This window comes from Manacus candei, unplaced genomic scaffold (assembly GCF_025592945.1).
Source record: "Manacus candei isolate 608988 ecotype Guabito, Panama unplaced genomic scaffold, ASM2559294v1 h1tg000040l, whole genome shotgun sequence".
NCBI classification, from domain to species: Eukaryota; Metazoa; Chordata; class Aves; order Passeriformes; family Pipridae; genus Manacus; species Manacus candei.
In genome coordinates, this window is record NW_026138088.1 from 1,001,191 (window position 1) to 1,018,538 (window position 17,348).

Below are 17,348 nucleotides of genomic sequence, written 5' to 3' on the forward strand. Positions count from 1 at the left end.
GGTCTGGGGGTGCTGGCACGGTGGCTGAGTGGGGCTGGGGTGCTGCGTGGTGTGTTCCAGCATGACAGGGCTCTGCTGGTTTTGACTTGGAAGGCTGTTTCCTTCAGATCTGACTGATTCTAATCAGCAGTAAACCCAATGCAGCAGCCCGAAGCATCACCTCAGTTGAATCCTGAGGGCTGAGTTCTCTGCTGGGGTTGTCAAAAGCTGCCCCACCTGCTCCCCCATGGTCTGGTTGCTCTGGGAGTCCAGTGTGTTGCAATCTGTTTGTTACTGGTCTGGATCCCAGAGGTGCCTGGGCTGCACGGGTGCTGCTGTTGTGGTCCATTGTTGTGACTGGGTGTTTCTCCTCAATCCCTCAGCCTTTGGCATTGAGGAGCACACGTGTCTCCCAGGAAGCCTCCTGGAAAGAGCTGGAGTGAGTTCAGCCCATGCTTGGTCAGAGGCAAAGTTTTAAAGCCCTGTGTAAGGATTTGGAGACACCACCAAAATTTGCTGAGAACACCTCCCTAGCGGGAGGGAGCCAGGCTGCCTCTGTGTGAATAAACAGCTCCGTCTCCATCTGGCCTGGGCAGACTCTGCACCAGATGCTCTCTGAGGCAGCAGCGTCTGCGGAGATGGGTCCTTGGCAGACTCGTGTTTGTATGAGAACCTGCAGCGTTGGCCCTGCTGCCTTCAGAGGCAGCTCTGGGAGGTTCACACGCATGGGGTGTGAGAGCACAACAGTTGCTCTGCTCTGCCTTGCAGGGACCAGGAGAAAACCTGCTGCAGGTGTGTGTTCAGTGGCTGCGTGGAGTGAAGGGTTGGGGAACAGGCTGGGGACTGTGTCCATGCATGGTCTTGGGGGCTTGGTTAAGTGTAAGGCTAAAATACACCTTTAAATACCAAGAGACCCCTCTGAGAGTCACTTGTCTGCACGACAGGAACCGGGCTGAGCTCCAGACAGAGGATGTGCAGGATCTGATGGCTCTGGCTGAGCCCCGGGCAGAGGATGTGCAGCACCATAGCAGTGATGTTGTGGGCTTTGGCATCTCTTGGTCAGACCTAGATGCTACCTGTGGAACTGGGGGGGACACAGAGACCCTCTCCACAGGCTGCAGCAGGTGTTTGTGCTGGGAACACGGGGTTCCCACACTCCCCTCCTTGCATCAGCCCCATGGAATGCTCCACAGGGCCTGGAGCACATCCCATCCTGGCAGGACCTGTGGGGCTGAAGCAGTAGCATTTGTTGTGGCCGTGGGGGCTCCTCTGCCAAAACAGGGGGAGACACAGAGCCGGTGCTGTGGCAGAGGACACCCCACTCCGGAGCTGCAGACTGAGCGTCTGGGGATGCCATTCACCAGCACAGCCCAGCCCACCACTGGCCGTGCTCGTCACCTTGGGTAAGGTCGTGTCATTCTATACAGACCTGGGGCCCTGCCACTCTCCTCAAAGCAAATCCCTGTAATTGAGTGTCTAATTAATACCTAAAAATACCGCCCTCAGCTGCTGCTGGAATCTGCCCTGCAGCAAAGGTAAGGCAGGACCGGCAGTGCCACGGCCCTGTAACCTTGGGAAGGTGCCCCAGTGGAGTGCTGTGGCATTCTGGGCAGCTTTGATGGCACTGGGGTGGCTTCAGCCCTTTTCCTGCTCCCGAGGGTCTTGTCTGCTTCAGGGGCAAAGCTGGGGGGAAAGGTCCTGACCCTCCAAGGGGTCTCACTGGGATTTCTGGGCTCTCTCCAACCACCTGGTTTATCCCAGCCCAGAAATATGTTTAATCCACAAATCTGAGCTCAAGGATGTGCCAAAGGGGTTGGTGTATCTTGTCTGTACTGTTGTGGGCAGCAGCTGCTGCAGGTGGTGGCTGTCCCTGGGACCCTGTGTCCCCTCAGCATCCCCCCTGTGCCTGCCCAGTGCAGGAGCTACTCCCCAGGGAGTGAACCCCTTTATGTGGTTACTGATGTTGGGGGAGGAGACAACTGCCTGCCCTCTTGTTCTTCCCAGATATATATATTTACATGTACATATATTTTATGTTTTTAAGGCCAGTGCAGTCAGTGCAAACCACACTGACAGTGGTGATCAGCATCCCTCGTGATCCAGCCCCAAATGCCTTCACTGCTGCTCTCTCATGGGGCCGCTTGTGCTGGGGGGTCCTCAGGCAGCTCCCACGGCGCCGGCTGGGCTGTCTCAGATGATTTGATGCAGAAACACTGTTTCACGCCTCAGAAGGTTAATTATGCACTGCTCACCCAGTCCTGCTCGCTGCTGCTCCCTCCTCATTGCTGCTGCTGCTGCTGTAATGTTATTTATTTATTTTTAAGCAGTTTCGCAGATTTCCCTTCTGGGCGACTCTGGAATTAACTCGATCAGTGCACGCCTGATGAAGCAAACTGTAATTCCTCCCCGGAGTCAGGCCCGGCTCGGGGATGGCTCCGGCGCCGTGGCAGAGCCGCCGCGTGCGCTCGCCCAGAAAGAGGTCGTTGGTGCCCGTGGGGCCGGCGGCGAGCGCTCGCTGCTCAGATCCAGGGGATCTCTCGAACTTTGAATTTCAGGTTCATGTCTCGGCTCCTGCACCAGCTGGGATTGGCGCAGGGTGGGTGCAGAGCAGAGTAAGGAGCAGCACCAGCCTGGGGTCCTTGTCCTGCACAACCAGTGTGGGGTGCAGGGGGCTGGAGGAGGGCTCAGGCTCAGCGCTCTCACAAAGAGGTGCTGGTGGTGACGGCTCCCAGCCAGTGTTCCTGCTGTGGGAGTAGCAGATCCCCCCGACACCCTCCCACAAGGGGTGTTCTCTGCTCTGCTGGGGTGGTGGGATGGGGTCACGCTGTGCTGTGGCAGGGGCTCCACAATGCCTTTGAGGTGAAGAAGAACGCAAAAATCAAAAAAACAAGAGATGTTGGCCTTGTCCTTGCTGCAGGTGGAGGAACAGGGCTGTGAGTGGGCTGGAGGAGGCATGAAGCCGTGTGGGATGTGAATGGGCTCTTCTGGTTCAGCATTCTGAAACCGTTTCTGATTTATTGTGTTTGATTAATTCATTTTTTTTATTTTAGCTTTCCCCCCTCCTCCCTCTCAGAGCTGGGCAGGGACCCTCTCTGCCACTCAGAGGATGCTTTGCTGTGCTCATCATCTGTGATGAGCCTGACTGGAAACCTGGGATGGGGAGCAGGCTGGAGACAGATCCCTCTGCTTGGCCTTCCTTCCCTCCCTCCCTTCCTCCTTCCCTCCATCCCACGGGTGTTTTCACTTTAGACAGAACATTATTAATAACCCCAGGCTATTTTTAAGTCGCACGCCGGAGCGCGTGGTTCGTTTGCGGGTGACGGGGAGTGGCGGCTGTAGCGTAGGAGCAGCTCAGCCTCTGCCCCTGGTCCTTCATCCACTGCTGGCAGCCAAAACCTCACCGGCCCCGGTGAGGAACCCCCATGGTGCTGTCGTGGGGGAGCCCAAGGAAGGGGCTGCTTCCCTGGGGGAGGTTTTGACACCTTTTGGAGGGTTCAGAGCGAGCTCCTGAGCATGTCCATGCTCTGATGTGGAGGCAGCTGCATTGAGCTTCAAACTGGGCTGCTGGTTTTGAGCCTGAAAGACAAAGGGGTGCCCAGGGCCACCCTGGGCTGTGACCTTTCACTGAGGAGGGTCCATCCACAGCAGATGTCCCCGCATGCCGTGACTCAGGTGCCTGGTCTCCCCACTGCGAGCAGGGACCACCAGTGCTAATGCTGCTCTTTCCCTTTGCCTGCACAGGTCCCTCCGGACACAGCAGCCCCCTCTTAGCATCATTGCCCATCCCTGGACGGCCCCTTCACCCCCCCTTGGACATCAAGCACTTTCTGACCTTCAGGCTCAACGGGACATCACCGCTCAACCTGTTCCCCAACTTCAACACGGTGAGTCCCTGGAGGTGGGTGGGCATTGGCTGTTGGACCCCTCTTCCCCTGCAGCAGTCCCTCCTTTACATGGCACTGGTCCTTGAACCGCACCAGGTAGTTTCTGGTTTAATTCCCAGGATCTTTGGCTGCTGGACACCAGTTCAACACGCCTGCCCTGCCCTTAGCTCAGAGCGATTCCTGCCCAGCCAGTGCCTGTCGGTACCAGAATTAAAAACGTGGTTCATTTTAACCAAGATCAATTGGATTTTGCCCCTGGAATCAATAGTAATAAAGTAGCTCTGGAGAGCAGTTCATTAGCTGAAAAATAAATAAGGAAAAGGAAAGAAAGAGAGAGAAGGTGTTACAGATATGAGGAGTGTGGCTGGTGCTGTGGGTGTTGGGGAGTCGGGGTGATAGGGGGACTGCTCCCACCCCAATGTTCTATTAGACAGCTAAACCAACAGTGTGTCGGGTGTGCTGTGGTGTTTTCCCCATGCCATGCTGCTTCCCCAGGCTGGTCCCAGCCCTGTGGGGGTCTCTGTCCCCCTGAGTGCTCTCCAGCATTGCTGGGGGCAGATTCTGCTTCAGGAAGGGCAGTGGGCCCCAGGGCTGCTCCCCCTCTCCCCTGCTGAGGCAGGGCTGGCGTTTCAGGGTTCAGAAAATGCCCGTGGTTTTCGCTCGTGATCCTGGAAACGGGGCTTTCCTGAGCCCCCTCCATGCTTGCCAGCCTTTTGTGAGTGGCATTGAGCTTAAACCTGCTCGGAAGGTGCAAATTATCGCTGAGATCTTCAAAGGCGGCGCAGGAATTAAGCACAGGATTCCTGTTGCTGTTGAATGGGATTCAGGCGTCTGAGTCCCTTAAGCTCTTTTGAAGCCCCAGCCCAGCCTCTCCCTGGCTAATGAGCAGGAACACAAACACAGGACAGGAGGGGTTTTGATGCCACTACGGTTCCTGCTCTTTGTCTGGGCTCTTTTTTTAGTCGCTGGAATCAGGAGTGAACTTGACCCAGCGCCTGTTGTTCACTCCCCTCGGCTCCCGCCTGCCGCTGCCTCGGCGCGTGTTCGCCCCGGTTTGGTGCTTTAAAAGAATCAGTAGTTTGGAATATGAATCTGGTACTTGCTGGAGCCACACAGTGTCACACGGCTGCTGTGCTCCGTGGGGGCTCCTGCCGTGGAGGATGGGTCAGACATGGATGGAGATGCCAGGGGAGGCTGTCACGGCTGTTCAGGCACCTGGAGTGAAGCGCTCCGAGCTCAGACCTGAGCCTGGCGTGTGCTGTTGGCCGAGCAGTGCCAGGGCTGATGATCTGGAACGCTTTGCACTTGGAGCAGGTCACGGGGCTCCCATGAACCCAGCAGATGTTTTACTCTGAAGCGAGCAAAACCCTTCCAAGCTGCCTGCTGCCACTCAGAGCAACAACCAGGAATAAAAAACCCTAACACAGCACAGGAGGCACGTTCCGTGCTCCAAAGGCCCTTCCCTGCTCTTGGGATGTTGCAAATCCCCAGGACCTAGCAGCGCCTCGTAAAAGTCCGTCAGGAGACACGATCTGAACGGATGCTGCATCCCTGTGAATTCCCAATCCTGACCTCAGGGGCCACAGGGAGCTCAACACAGGGATCGCTATTTATATCGACAGGAACATCCAGGGATAAATAAAGTAATGTGAGTCAATACAAACTGACTATAAAGCTGGGATCTTTATTCCCCAAGAGTGTGGTGCCCAAAGCCAACCTCTGTTGCTGGCTCCGTTCTGCTGGAAACCACTGGGAAGCTCCTCAGCCTCCAGCTGTGGGTGCTGGTACGTATGGCAGTGGCACAGCCCCCACTGGCCCCGTGGGAGCTGTGGGGGTTTTTCTGTATCCGAGGTAGCTGTGAGGGTGTGGTTGAGGCCAGGTCAGTCTCTGGCTGCATTTGTGTTCTCATGCCAGCATCTTTCCTCTGCATCCTCCTTTGATCCCTGCCCTGCTCCTGCTGCGGTGCTTGGGGTGTGGATGAGCCCACGGGAGCCAGTGGTGCTCCGTGGGAGCCAGTGGTGATTGGTGGGAGCTGGTGGTGCTCGGTGGGAGCAACCGGTTGGAACCTGGTAGCTGACATTGCTGGGAAGGTTGGAGCCATTTTTCTTTTTCTGAAAGAAGAGGTGGGTGTTTCTCTGGAAAGCAAGCGCCAGCCCCACAGCCTGTCAGCGTGGGGCTGCTGCCAGCAGCACGTTGCAATGTTTGTCGTCAGGCATGGAGCAGCATCTTGGCCATCTGTAGCTTCCTCCGGGTCTCTGCCGAACCCCAAATGCCTCTTCATTTATATGCCAGATAAGTGAGTAAAATTTCATAGCAAACAGGCACTTCATTAATCACCTGCTTTTACCATTCTGCTCACTCCTGGAAAGGAATTCGGGGTCTTGATAATGGCGCTGTTGTCCAGGCATGTGCCTCGAAGACTGATGCACCTGTCTCGGCAGCGAAATAGCTTTGCAGAGAAATACGATCGCTGAAAACCCCGGGCTCTCCTGACAGCAGGACTCAGATAAGATAATCTCCCTGTGCCACAGGGTAGGGAACAATAGTTGCATTATAGATTAGAGCCACGCTCAGACAAAGAGGTTATTCTTATGTTTTCTCCCTTAATAAATGCATTTTGTTTAAAACAATTATGGCTTTTGGAACCACTTTGGTGCCTGGGCTGCGGAATGAGGCTGAGCCCTGGAGTGAGACAGAAGGGCCAGGGGCTGGCAGTGGCCACATGCTCAGCCCCACTGTGGCCCCAGGCAGGCTGGACGATGGACAGTGCTCCTGGCAGGTCGCTGAAGCAGGTCTGTGTGTACCCAGCCCAGTGAGTGAGTTGTCATCATTGGTTTTGAGCAGGTGCAGTGCCCCAGAGCAGTGGGGCAGCCCAGAGGGGCTTTCACGGGCACTGTGCCTCGGGCGAGCTGTGTCCATGGCTGTGGGCTCTGGTGTCAAACAGTAATTTGCCATCTGTGACACCAGTGTCTGAGGTGGGGAGGGACAGGGACAGACAGTGGGGACACACTGGGACAGACAGGGTCTCATCACCTCTGCCAGACCACAGCTGATGTTCAGACCCTGCGAGATTGGTGGATGTAAGGATGGTTTAAGCAGGACAGGAGCCGGTGTTGATGCACTGCCTCAGCAGCCACAGCCCCTCGCTCCCAGTGTGAGCTCTGTGGTGTTGGCAGCGGCTCCTTGGGAGCGTGGCAGGCGTGGGGGTCACCGGGTCGTGGTGCCACGCCAGGGCAGCCATCAGGATGTGGCACCAAGCCACCCTCTGCCCTCCCTCCCCTTCCAGATGGACCCGGTGCAGAAGGCAGTGATCAGCCACACCTTTGGCGTGCCGGCCCCACTCAAGAAGAAGCAGTTCATATCCTGCAACATCTGCCACCTACGCTTCAACTCTGCGGTAAGCGGGGCCAGAGGTGGGGCTGGGGTGAGTGGGGCACATGGGGCCAGCACTGGAGCAGAGGCATCCCAAGATGATGGGCCATACTACTCATCCACCAAAGCTGCCAGTGCTTGGTGTCAGGCAGCATGGGGGCTATGGGGGCTGTGGGAGCTGCTCTTGCCTCCCCGAGCCCTGCGCCCTGGTCAGTCTCTGCCACCTGTGGAGGAGCTGTCCCAGCCTGGCCATGCTGCATCTGCAGCACCCGAGGCTGGTGCTGCTCTGCTACTGAAACTCAGCAGTTCTGGGCTTCATGATTCCTCTCCGCAGCCAGGGGGCTTGGGGAAAAGCATTGCTTCCCTGTTCCGGGCTTCATCCCAGCTGGTAGTGCTGTGCCAGGAGAGTTGGTCCCACCACATGCTCCCAGTGCTCCCGTGAGCACCCCATGTCCCTGTCCCCGCTCTGCCTGTCCCTGCCCGTGTCCCCCCAGGTTCCCCTGCGGGAGCGTTGCTGGCACAGACCCTCACAGCCCGCGGGTGTTCCGGCGCGGCGGCGGTGACCTACTTCGGCTGCACCCAGTCCCGTTCCAGCCCTGATATCCAGGGGGAGTTTATTGTCTTTGCTAATGAGGCACCACGCTCCGACGGGCCCTTTGCTTTCCCACGTACTGGCCGTCGGCCCTGACCACTGTTCCCAGCCCTTGGAAAGCCACGGGGGGAGGGAAGGGGAGGGATGGGATGCTTCCCCCTGCCAAGCCCTGGAAGCCTCAGCTGGCCCCCCGGATCATTGTGCAAATTAATCTGTGCTGCTCAGGGGTACAGTGTCTAATTCATACTGGGGTTCCTTTCCATAAATTGCCGAGCTGGAGTTGTTTTGGGGGACAATACGGCATTGTCCCCACTGGGAGGACACCAGTGCTTGGAGGATTTTCTTTTGTGGCTGTTTTTATCAGTTCAGTGCAGACATGAACCCGTCAGAGTCGCACTTCATTATCTATCCAGTGTTTGCTGGGAGAGAGGAGCCGGGGGACGTGAACCGTGTGTTGGACAACCCTTAGGATACAGTGGGAGACATGTCGTCCCCACTGATGAACCTCTTTATTTCATTTTTACAGCAACAATTCATTCTACATTTCTGGAGTCATAAATTTTGCCTGAAAGCTGCTTTTAGGAGCGACTTGATGCATTTAATCAGAGCAGGGTCCTTATCTCAGCCGTGCAACATGGTGATGTCTTAGAGAGTGACACCTCGGCCCCAATATGTCGCTGTCAGAGCAGGCTGGAGGGAGGAGGGATGTGGCTCTGTGTTACACCCCATTGCCAACACCTCCTCTGTGTTACACCCCATTGCCAACACCCCCTCTGTGTTACAGTCCATTGCCAACACCCCCTCTGTATTACACCCCCCTACCAGCATCCCCCCGTGTTACACCCTGCTCCCAACAGCCCCTCTGTGGTAGTCGTGGCCCTGGGGGTGGATGTCACCAGAGGATGTGGCTGTACTGGAAATGTGCCTGAGCAGCCACATCCCAGGGCTGGCCTCGTAACATGCCCTCTCTGTGCCCATCCTTCTGTCTGGCGGCTGCACCAACGTGGTCATCCCTGTCTTTTGCCCCTAGAACCAGGCAGAAGCCCACTACAAGGGGCACAAGCACGCGCGGAGGCTGAAGGCCATCGAGGCCATGAAGAACAAGCAGAAGGTGGCGGGGGCTGCAGCGGGGACCCCCAGCCAGGACAGTGCAGCCGACCTGTCCCCCATCCCCGAGGGCAGTGGGGAGCCCGGCAGCACAGGTACAGGTACAGGAAGGGGGGGACGGGGCTGGGGAGGCTGCAATCAGCACGGCAGAGATGCCACTGCCAGCGTTCATAAATGAGCTTCTGTGCTCTGCCCGTGTGACAGGCTGAGCACAGGAACCTGAGCAGTGTCCTGGGGGGAGCCTGGCCCTGGGCATCCCCGTGGCTGTGGGGGGATGGCCGTTGTTTTCCCTGTGGTTTGGTGTTTCCAGGAGGTGTTTTGTATGGATGCGGGAGAGGAAGTGATCTCTGCCTCACACATCCCAGGGCTCTGCCACATGCAGGGACAGCCCTGGTGGGAGCATGGACACATGCAGACAGTGCCCGAGATGGTCTCGGGGAGAATGGCAGGTGCTCCCTGAAATCCAGAAAACCTGTTCAGGCACAAAGAACTTTCTGCCCATTTCTTTCTCTTTCCCGTTTCCCCCTTTCCTTCCCTACCCTGCAGCTGATGCCAGCAGCCCACAGGAGCCAGAGGGTGAGGGCAGCAGCCTGGGGCTGGCGCCTAGCACCGAGGAATCACCCACGGATCTGCCAGGCAGCATCGCCCCGCTGGGCTCCCCACCGGCCTCTGAGCTCTCAGAGGGCACCTCTGATGCCACCAGCGTGGCCTCCTCATCCGCCCAGGCAGCCGAGGCACAGGCTGCTGAGTCGGGTGGCAGCGTCAGCTCAGCCCCTGAGAGCGAGAAGGAGGGGAAGAAGAGCAAACAGCACCTGTACTGTCCCACCTGCAAAGTGACTGTCAACTCCCTGTCCCAGCTGGAGGCTCACAACACCGGTAAGGGCATCACTGCAGGGACAGGGGGATGGGCTGCTCCATTGTTGGGGTTTCAAGCAAAATCATGCCCCATCACCAAATGGCCTCATGGGGAAGCAGCGAGCTTTAATGAGTGTTGCTGTAATTAAAAAGGGTTCGTTAAGGTGGCCTTCACAGATAAGCTGTGGGGCTTTACCTGGGCTGCAGCTTCTGTGGTGAATTTTCTCAAGGTCGAATGCTCTTATTGTTCGTGTCTCCATTAAGGACATTTCCAGCTACATTTAATCAAGTGATTGAGGCAACTTTATATTTCATTTGACTTGAAGCTGATAGCCAGGGCCTCTTGCAGACCCAGGATAATCCTTCCCAAAGCAGCTTGGTGGTCTGGGCTCATCATTCTGTAGAGGAGTGCCTTGGGAATCCAACAAGCTTTGGAGCCCCACAGCCAGTGAAGGCTCCTGGGCTGTACAGGGCAGCCCCTCAGGGAGGTCACAGGTGGGGGGTGCTGAGGGTCCCCCTGAAACCTGAGGGTGGCCAGACACCCACCCCTGGGATGGTGGTAGGTGTGGCAGCCACAGTACAGGGGCACCCAGCAGGATCTGTGGGCCCTGCAGTGTCAGATCCTGACTCGTCCCTTTCTCTGGAGGATGCTAAAACGGAATGAGCATCTCAGTTTTAAATGGAAGGTTCTTCTCTCCCCCAGTTCAGAAAGAACTGGGAACCAGTTCTCCCATCCCAGCTGCCCACTGGGGTGGCAGCAGCCGCCGTGTGCAGGGTTGGCTCAGGACACCACTGCGGCTTAGCTGCAGACATGTCCTTTTGCTTTTGTCAGCTCCAGTTACGAATTTAGGAGCTGATTTGGGGAAAAAGAACAAACAAACAAACGTTTGCAGGCTGGCGCTGCTCTGCGGCCGTCACACGGCTCCTTGCTTCACGCCTTAAAAAATAGAATGAATTAGCAGGGGCTTAAATTACTTGCCCCCCACGCGCCCCCGCCGTCCTGGCGCTGGCAGGGGTAGGACGGAGTGCCCTGTCCCCAGGTGTGCGGGGATTTCGGGTTCCTCCTTCCCCGCCTGCTGTGACCCAGCTGAGCTATTCCTGGCTCCGCACGGCTCCGCTCTGACCTTGGGCACGGCTCAGATGCTGCAGCACGGCGGGCAACGAGTGCCCGGCCCCGCAGACTGTGCTAACGCCCGGGGACAGGCGACAGGCTCCAGCACACACTCAAAATAGCTTCTGTGAAGGTCTGGCACATGTGGGGGGGGGTCTCTGGGAAGCTGAGCATCTCTGGTCTGCCTGTGACATGAGGCTTGGCAGGGTTTGGGAATGGGCTGCACAGTGCCGGCAAGAGTCCGGGCTCCCAGGCAGCTCCCTGTCCCCCTCTGCCTGCAAGTGCTGCCAGGCACAGGCTGGTGTGGGTTTCCTGGTGCTGTTGGAGGGCACCGTCCCTGCTGCCACGGCACAGGGCTGGGCTGGGTTTGCTGAGTGTCCCCTCTCACCAGGCGCCAAGCACAAGTCGATGCTGGAAGGTCACGGCACCCAGCTGCGGCGAGGCCGGGGCAAGCTGCTCTCCCGGGCAGGGCACAAGTCCAAGCGGATCGGGAACAAGGGCAGCATCAACATCCAGAACAAGGCGTTTCACTGCCAAGTGTGTGAGATCTACGTGAACTCGGAGACTCAGCTCAAGCAGGTGATGATGCCCTGGGAGTGCAGGGGGACAGGGTGTGGGTGGGCAGGGGCTTGGGGCAGGTACCTGATGGTCCCTGAAGGGTGAGGAACATCTCCCGCGGACCCAAACTGCACAGTGCCGTGGGTCTCCCCTCACTGTCCTGGCTCCCAGTGATCCAGTTGTTTTCCTCCCCAGCACATGAGCAGCCGGCGACACAAAGACAGGCTGGCGGGGAAGCCGCCCAAGCCTAAGTACAGCCCCTACAACAAGCTGCAGAAGAACGCTGCCCTCGCAGTGAGTATTCTCAAGGTACCTGTCTCCCTGCACAGCACCCTCGCTCGCCATCAGCCATCCCTGCAGTGAGTCACAGGAGCTGCTTCTCTTAAATCTCAGTTCACATCACCACACCTCAGCTGCTCCCTTCACAGAAGGTGGGCTGTGGTGGGGGGGGTGGATTCAAGTCTTTATTCCTGGGAAGGCCAGAATAGGGATAACTTGGGAGTGCTTTGGCAGCAGCATTCACAATGGCAGCACTTGTGATTCCTCCACCTGTTCCACGATCTCATGGAGTCTCCTCCTCCCTCCCTGCAGTCCAAGCTGGCTTTGCAGAAGCACCTCACCAAAACCCTGGCGACCCGCTTCCTGCCGAGCCCGCTCACCGCCGCTGCCGTCTGCGCCATGCCCGGCCCCCTCGCCCTGCGACCAGCCACTGCCACCACCCTCTTCCAAGCCCCGATCCTCGGACCAGCCCTTTTCCGAACGCCGCCGGCCCACGTCCGCACCACGCCGGGCCCCATCGTCTTCGCGCCCTACTAGAGCTGCTGGCCCGCCGAGGGTCCGCGCCACGGCCGGGCTGTGCTGCGGGGGCTGCGCGGGGCAGGGCAGCGCTCCCGCTACCTGCTCTCCTGGCTGGTGGGAAATCGTAGTCCTAGACATCAAACCCAGATTCTCCTTTGCTTGGAGCAGGCTCCTGCTGGAGCGAGGTGCCCCGGCAGAGCCTGGCCAGCCCTGCCACGCATCCCCACCGCTCCCCCGGCCCGCGCCGGCCCCGCTTGGCAGAGCAGCCCATCACGGCTGGGCAGTGCACAGGAGAGGACGGTGCCTGAGTCAGCAGGACCGTCTCATGGCCATGGCCTGCCTGTCCTTGGCCTGCTGGCTGCTTCTTCATCACCCTCTCAGTTACCAGACTGGAAGGAGAGGAGCTGGCTGGTCCCTGGGAGAAGGAGCATCCTTCTGGTCCCTGCCAGCCCAATGGGAAGGGAACTGTGAGGGAAGTCTCAGCCCAGCTCTTACTGGGAGAGTAGGAGCACAGGTGGGAAGGTGGCAGTTCCCCTCTCAGCCTGGGCTGGCTGTGCCCTCGCCAGCCCCACACTTGCCTGTGCTGGCTGGGGGTTTCTGTGCCACCCACCAGCCCCTCAGTTCCCACATCTCCCTACATCCCACCAGCCAAAGAGCCCCAGTGGCAGCAGGCACCAGCCACACTGACCGTATCCTCACTCCAAGAGCAATAGCTGACCCCAGGGCCAGTGCCTCCCCCCTCCAAAGCACACGGGCCCTGCCCTGGCCCCAGAAGCACACAACGGGCATATGGCTGAGCCAGGCCCCCTCCCGCCCAGCGAGGCCGGGAGCGCCAGGCTGCCCGGTGCTGGGTCCCCGAGGAGGTGACCCTGTGCTTGGCACCTCTCCTTGCCTCTGTCCCACCATGGGGACAGCCCTGCCCCTACCTCCCGGGAGATGCTGTGAGGCTGAGTGAATGTCCCTAAAGCACTTTCGGTTCTCCAGTGAAAGGCAACGCTGCTGCTCGCCCGCCGTGCCCGGCCCTCCAACCCCATCCCCGTTAGGAGCTTCCAGGGAGTTACTGAATGATTCCCAAAAACAAAGGTGTCCCTAGCAGCCCGGACAATCAGGTACGAAGGAGCAGGTGGCACCTGTAGCCTGCAGAATGCTGGGCTCCAGAGGGACCCCGAGGCCGTAGCTCTGCATTTCACTGTGCTCAGACAGCCCAGCCATGACCTGGTCTGGGACTGTGCCTGCAGCACTCCGGGTGCCCGGCGCGCTGCTGTACACGGAGACACGCAGGAGAGCTGCATCCCAAACGGACCTTTCGCTGGAGGAACACCCCACCCCGATCTATGCAATCCAGGGGGGCAGCTCGCCCGCCGCGTTAGCCACCTGCGTTTCCCTTTGGTGCTGATGTGTCCATACGGTCGGGAGCAGCAGTGGGAGCAGAAGAACCAACGTAACACTGAGCTCTGTCCCGTCCTCAGCCCAAGATGCTGGCTCAGACCTCTGCCGTGGCCCACGCTCCCTCCCAGCCCTCGGGAAGAGGCAGGTTGGTGTGTGCACCTGGGAATCCACACGCACAAGCACACATATCCGACGTCTTGGCCATAAGCAGCACCTGGATTTAAGGAGGATTTTGCCCAGTGTGCTCTGCTGATGCTCAGGATGGGTCCTGGCATGGGGAGCTGAACAGGAACCGGCCAATGAGCCACTCTGGTGGCTGAAACTTTTCTGCTTCCCAGGGCTGGAGCCTCAGCAAGGGCAAGGAAAGCTGCCCGGAGGGAGCAGGGCACAGGGAGCCACACACCCGCAGGGCCTGTGGGTAGCACTGACCGTGGAGCCACCACTGTGCTCCTGCCCCAGAGACAGGAGAGTGATGGAGCCCCTGGGAATGGATTCACCTGCCCAGGGCATCTCTGCCTCAGGGAAGGAGAAGAGTGGAGACAGGACACTGGGAGAAGAGTGAGTAGCCGTGAGTAGAGACAACGGAAAGGTCTTGCAGTGGTGATGGGAGACGTGGCTTGGAGTGCAGCTGAGGGAAGGCAGGCTCTGCCAGGGACAGGGAGATGGTCCCACAGCCCAGGGCACATGTGGGGATCCTGAGTCCCAGGGGACAGGAGCCTGCGCTGGTGGGGCCCCCAGCAGCAGGAGGGACGTGACCCCAGTCCCCTGTGCCACAGTGCCAACCAGCCCATGGCCAGCACGGCTCCAACCACCCCCGCCCAGCTCACTGTGCCCTTCCCAGGCCCTCAGGGTCACCCCCAGCCCGGTGGTGGCAGAAGAACAGGTCCTGTCCTGCTCCGTGTCCCTCCTGTGCCATGCCCAGCGCCTCAGGAGCACGGGGAGCCAGGAGCAGCCAGGCTCCAGCCTCCAGAGCCGCGTGGCACCGCTGGGCCTGTTCCCCTCCAGTTTGTTCCAAAAAGCCTGTGCTGGAGCTGCGGCTGCTCCGTCACCCCTCACCAGTGGAGTCCTGAGACACTCCTGTACTTGGCACTTTAACCCTGAGAAAGCCATTCCTTCTAGTAACAATAATACTGCAACGAGCTGCGTAAGAACCCCCCATTACAGCATCCCCCCTGCCAAATCCCCCTCCTGCTCTCCAAAGCATTTACTGCCTTTGACTTAGCACATGCTGTACTAGGAGTAGGGATAGTCCATAGCGCTCGGTAACATGTGCCCCTCTGTAAATAACCTTGGAGTGATGTGAAGTTTGATTTAAAAAAAAAACCAACAAAAAAAAAAAAACCAACCCCAAATGGAATCTCCAGACTCTAGGGACTTGGCCAGTACCCTCCTGTAATGTTCATTGTATATTTTTTTGATGTACTATAACTGTTGGGAAAAAAAAAAAAAAAAGGAAAATATTTTGATAATCGAATCTCATCGCTTTATTGTGTTACTCAGTAAATAAAAGGAACAAATATAAACAGGCCAGGTCTTTTTGTCATCTCTTTTCCTACATCCAGACTACCTGAAGGGAACTGGTGTTGCTGGACAGGACTGGGACACCTGTGCCTTGGTTTTATGGTAGTTCTGAGAGAAGGCAGCACCGTGACAGGTGGGCAGGGAGAGCTGCTGCAGCCTGAAGCATCCGGGTGTGCAGGGTAAGCAGAGTCCCAGCTCCTCCAGGGATCCAGGTGTGCAGGGTAAGCACAGTCCCAGTTGCTCCGAGGTCATGGCTGAGTCTGCACCCAGAAGAGCAGGGCTGGATTGGTGGATTTGGGCATCCTGCACTCAGGAACAGCACCTGCCCTACCCTAGGCATTCCCTGGGGCAGGATGCATAAACAGCACCTGCCCTACCCTAGGCATTCCTGTGCATAAAGGAGCAGTGGGCACTGCTAGCTAAGGAGCTGCAGCACAGAGTCAGCTGGGGTAGGGCTGGGAGAGCTGCTCGTCTGGAGGCAGGGCCAGCAAAGGGGCTCTTCCCACATGGTATCAGGAAATAGAAAAGAGAGAGAATGTTCTTCCCTCTAGCCCAGCTGCAGAGCTGGCCAGCCTGTGCCTCTGCTGCCCCCTCCCAGTCTGCACCCGAGAGCAGAGGGGTCACTGGGTGAATCCCGGCCTTCCTGCAGCACCTTGACAGTGCAGAGGCCAGGCAGGGAGAAGGGTGGTCCCTGGCCCACTGCCTCTCTCATCCTCAAGGACCATTCCCAGCCCTGGGACGACTGTTCTTCCTGCCACCTGCTTCCCGCAGGCTCCGTGACACCAGACAGGCTCAGCAGGAGGGGTGTGTGCGAGGGAAGCAGGGAGGTGAGGAAGAGGAGGTGGCAATGGAAGGGAAGGGGAAGAAGGCTCAGCCATCCATGGATCCGCTGCCCTTGTTCTTGCGGCTCAGGGGGAACGCAGACTTGCTCTGGGGCTGCGTCATCTTGCTGGCCAGGTAGATGAAGGGCTCGATCAGCGAGCGCCGGTCGGCCACCGAAACCTCCCACAGCTTCACCTTCTCGCCCTTGGCCCAGTGCTGGGCTGCCTCATGGTCCACCCGGCGCTGCTCCTGCAGGTCACACTTGTTGCCCAAAACCACGATGGTGACCTGTTCCAAAAGGGTGAGAAGGGACCCTGAAGGTAACAGTGGCAGCACTGCAGGGCTGCCTGGCTCTGCCCAGACACCCATGGGGCTGGACCCAGCTCTGCCACTGACCCCCCCTCCATGTCGAGACCTTTTGAAACCCCACGGTCCCAGTGCTTCCTTGCCCCCCTCTTGTGGTCTGTGTGTCTCAAAGCAGCTCCAAAGTGGAACGGGCTGTCGAGCACCTGTAGCCTCAGAAAGCATCCCAGGGCAGAGCCCATGACAGCTGAGTCTCACAGACCAGGGACCCATAACCGTCTTGCGACAAGCTGGAGCAAAGGTGAGAACCTGCCAAGGGGAGCAGACCCCACTCTGCAGCCCCTGCCCCCGGGGGACTCACCTCCTTCTTGTCCTTGGACTTGTCGATCTCCTTCTTGAGCAGCTCCACGCGCTTGAAGGACTCCTTGCTGTCGGTGCTGTAGACCAGCACGTAGCCGTCGGTGCAGGAGAAGCAGTGCTTGGGCAGCTCCAGCCCGTCCCGCAGCCCCCGCGTGTCGTAGAAGCGAACCTGCTCCCGCACCCCGCGGTCCGTCTCGATGGAGCCCACGTAAATGTCCTCCTGGGTCTCGATCATCTCCGAGCCTGGCGGGGGTGGGCAGGGGACACGTGGGGACCCTGCCGGGGGTCTGGCCCCGGCACAGCCCGGGGAGATGCCCCGCCGGGCGGGTTGTGCCCTCCCGTGTTTAGAGGTGAGCAGGGACAGCCCTGCCCAGTGCCGGCCCCGCCCGCGGCACACGGGGCCGCCGCCTCGCCGGGGAGCAGAGGGGCAGCCCCGCACTCACCGACCACATGGTTGCCGTAGAGCAGCTGCTCGAGGATGGAGGTTTTGCCGACCGAGGCCTGCCCGCACACCACCACCTTGCAGCTCTTGCCCATCCCGCCTCACCGGCCCCGCGGGCGGGCGCGGCCGGGGCTCAGGGGCGGCGCCACAGCGCCCCCCAGCGGGCGGGCGGACCGCGGGGCCCTGCTGCAGGGAGGGGCGTGGCGCCGACAAGACCTACCCCCATGACAGTGGCCCCCGCGGGCCCGCGTGCGG

General features: G+C 58.9%; 2 protein-coding genes across 3 annotated transcripts in view; one reads left to right on the forward strand and one right to left on the reverse strand.

Moving 5' to 3' along the window:
* ZNF385C (zinc finger protein 385C) overlaps positions 1–15,054 on the forward strand; it is a 56,005-nt gene extending 40,951 nt beyond the window's left edge. The window contains 7 exon segments of the mRNA XM_051794627.1: positions 3,721–3,863; positions 7,150–7,260; positions 8,858–9,029; positions 9,481–9,810; positions 11,292–11,479; positions 11,654–11,767; positions 12,050–15,054. Coding sequence (XP_051650587.1) covers positions 3,721–3,863; positions 7,150–7,260; positions 8,858–9,029; positions 9,481–9,810; positions 11,292–11,479; positions 11,654–11,767; positions 12,050–12,274 — 1,283 coding nt within the window. The 3' untranslated portion in view covers positions 12,275–15,054.
* Positions 15,055–15,105: 51 nt separating this feature from the next.
* Positions 15,106–17,324, reverse strand: NKIRAS2 (NFKB inhibitor interacting Ras like 2). 2 transcript variants are annotated; one of them, XM_051794694.1, is made up of 4 exons: positions 17,095–17,324; positions 16,817–16,894; positions 16,653–16,719; positions 16,037–16,276 (listed from the first exon to the last, which is right to left on the reverse strand). In XM_051794694.1, the coding sequence occupies exons 1-4, from the start codon at positions 17,186–17,188 to the stop codon at positions 16,180–16,182; spliced, it is 336 nt and encodes a 111-aa protein (XP_051650654.1). In that variant the 5' UTR covers positions 17,189–17,324; the 3' UTR covers positions 16,037–16,179. The 2 variants fall into 2 exon arrangements, with proteins under 2 accessions (XP_051650653.1, XP_051650654.1); XM_051794693.1 differs by having other exon boundaries at positions 15,106–16,276; positions 16,653–16,894; positions 17,095–17,271.
* Positions 17,325–17,348: the final 24 nt, after the last annotated feature.

Bases quoted from the DNA above. Each gene is read 5' to 3' on its own strand.
- NKIRAS2 (XM_051794693.1), bottom strand. From the start codon at position 17,188: ATGGGCAAGAGCTGCAAGGTGGTGGTGTGCGGGCAGGCCTCGGTCGGC. The intron at 16,895-17,094 runs GTGAGTGCGGGG...CACCCCCGCCAG, and splicing joins CTACGGCAACCATGTGGTCG to GCTCGGAGATGATCGAGACC. The intron at 16,277-16,652 runs GTGAGTCCCCCG...CTTTTGGAACAG, and splicing joins AGTCCAAGGACAAGAAGGAG to GTCACCATCGTGGTTTTGGG.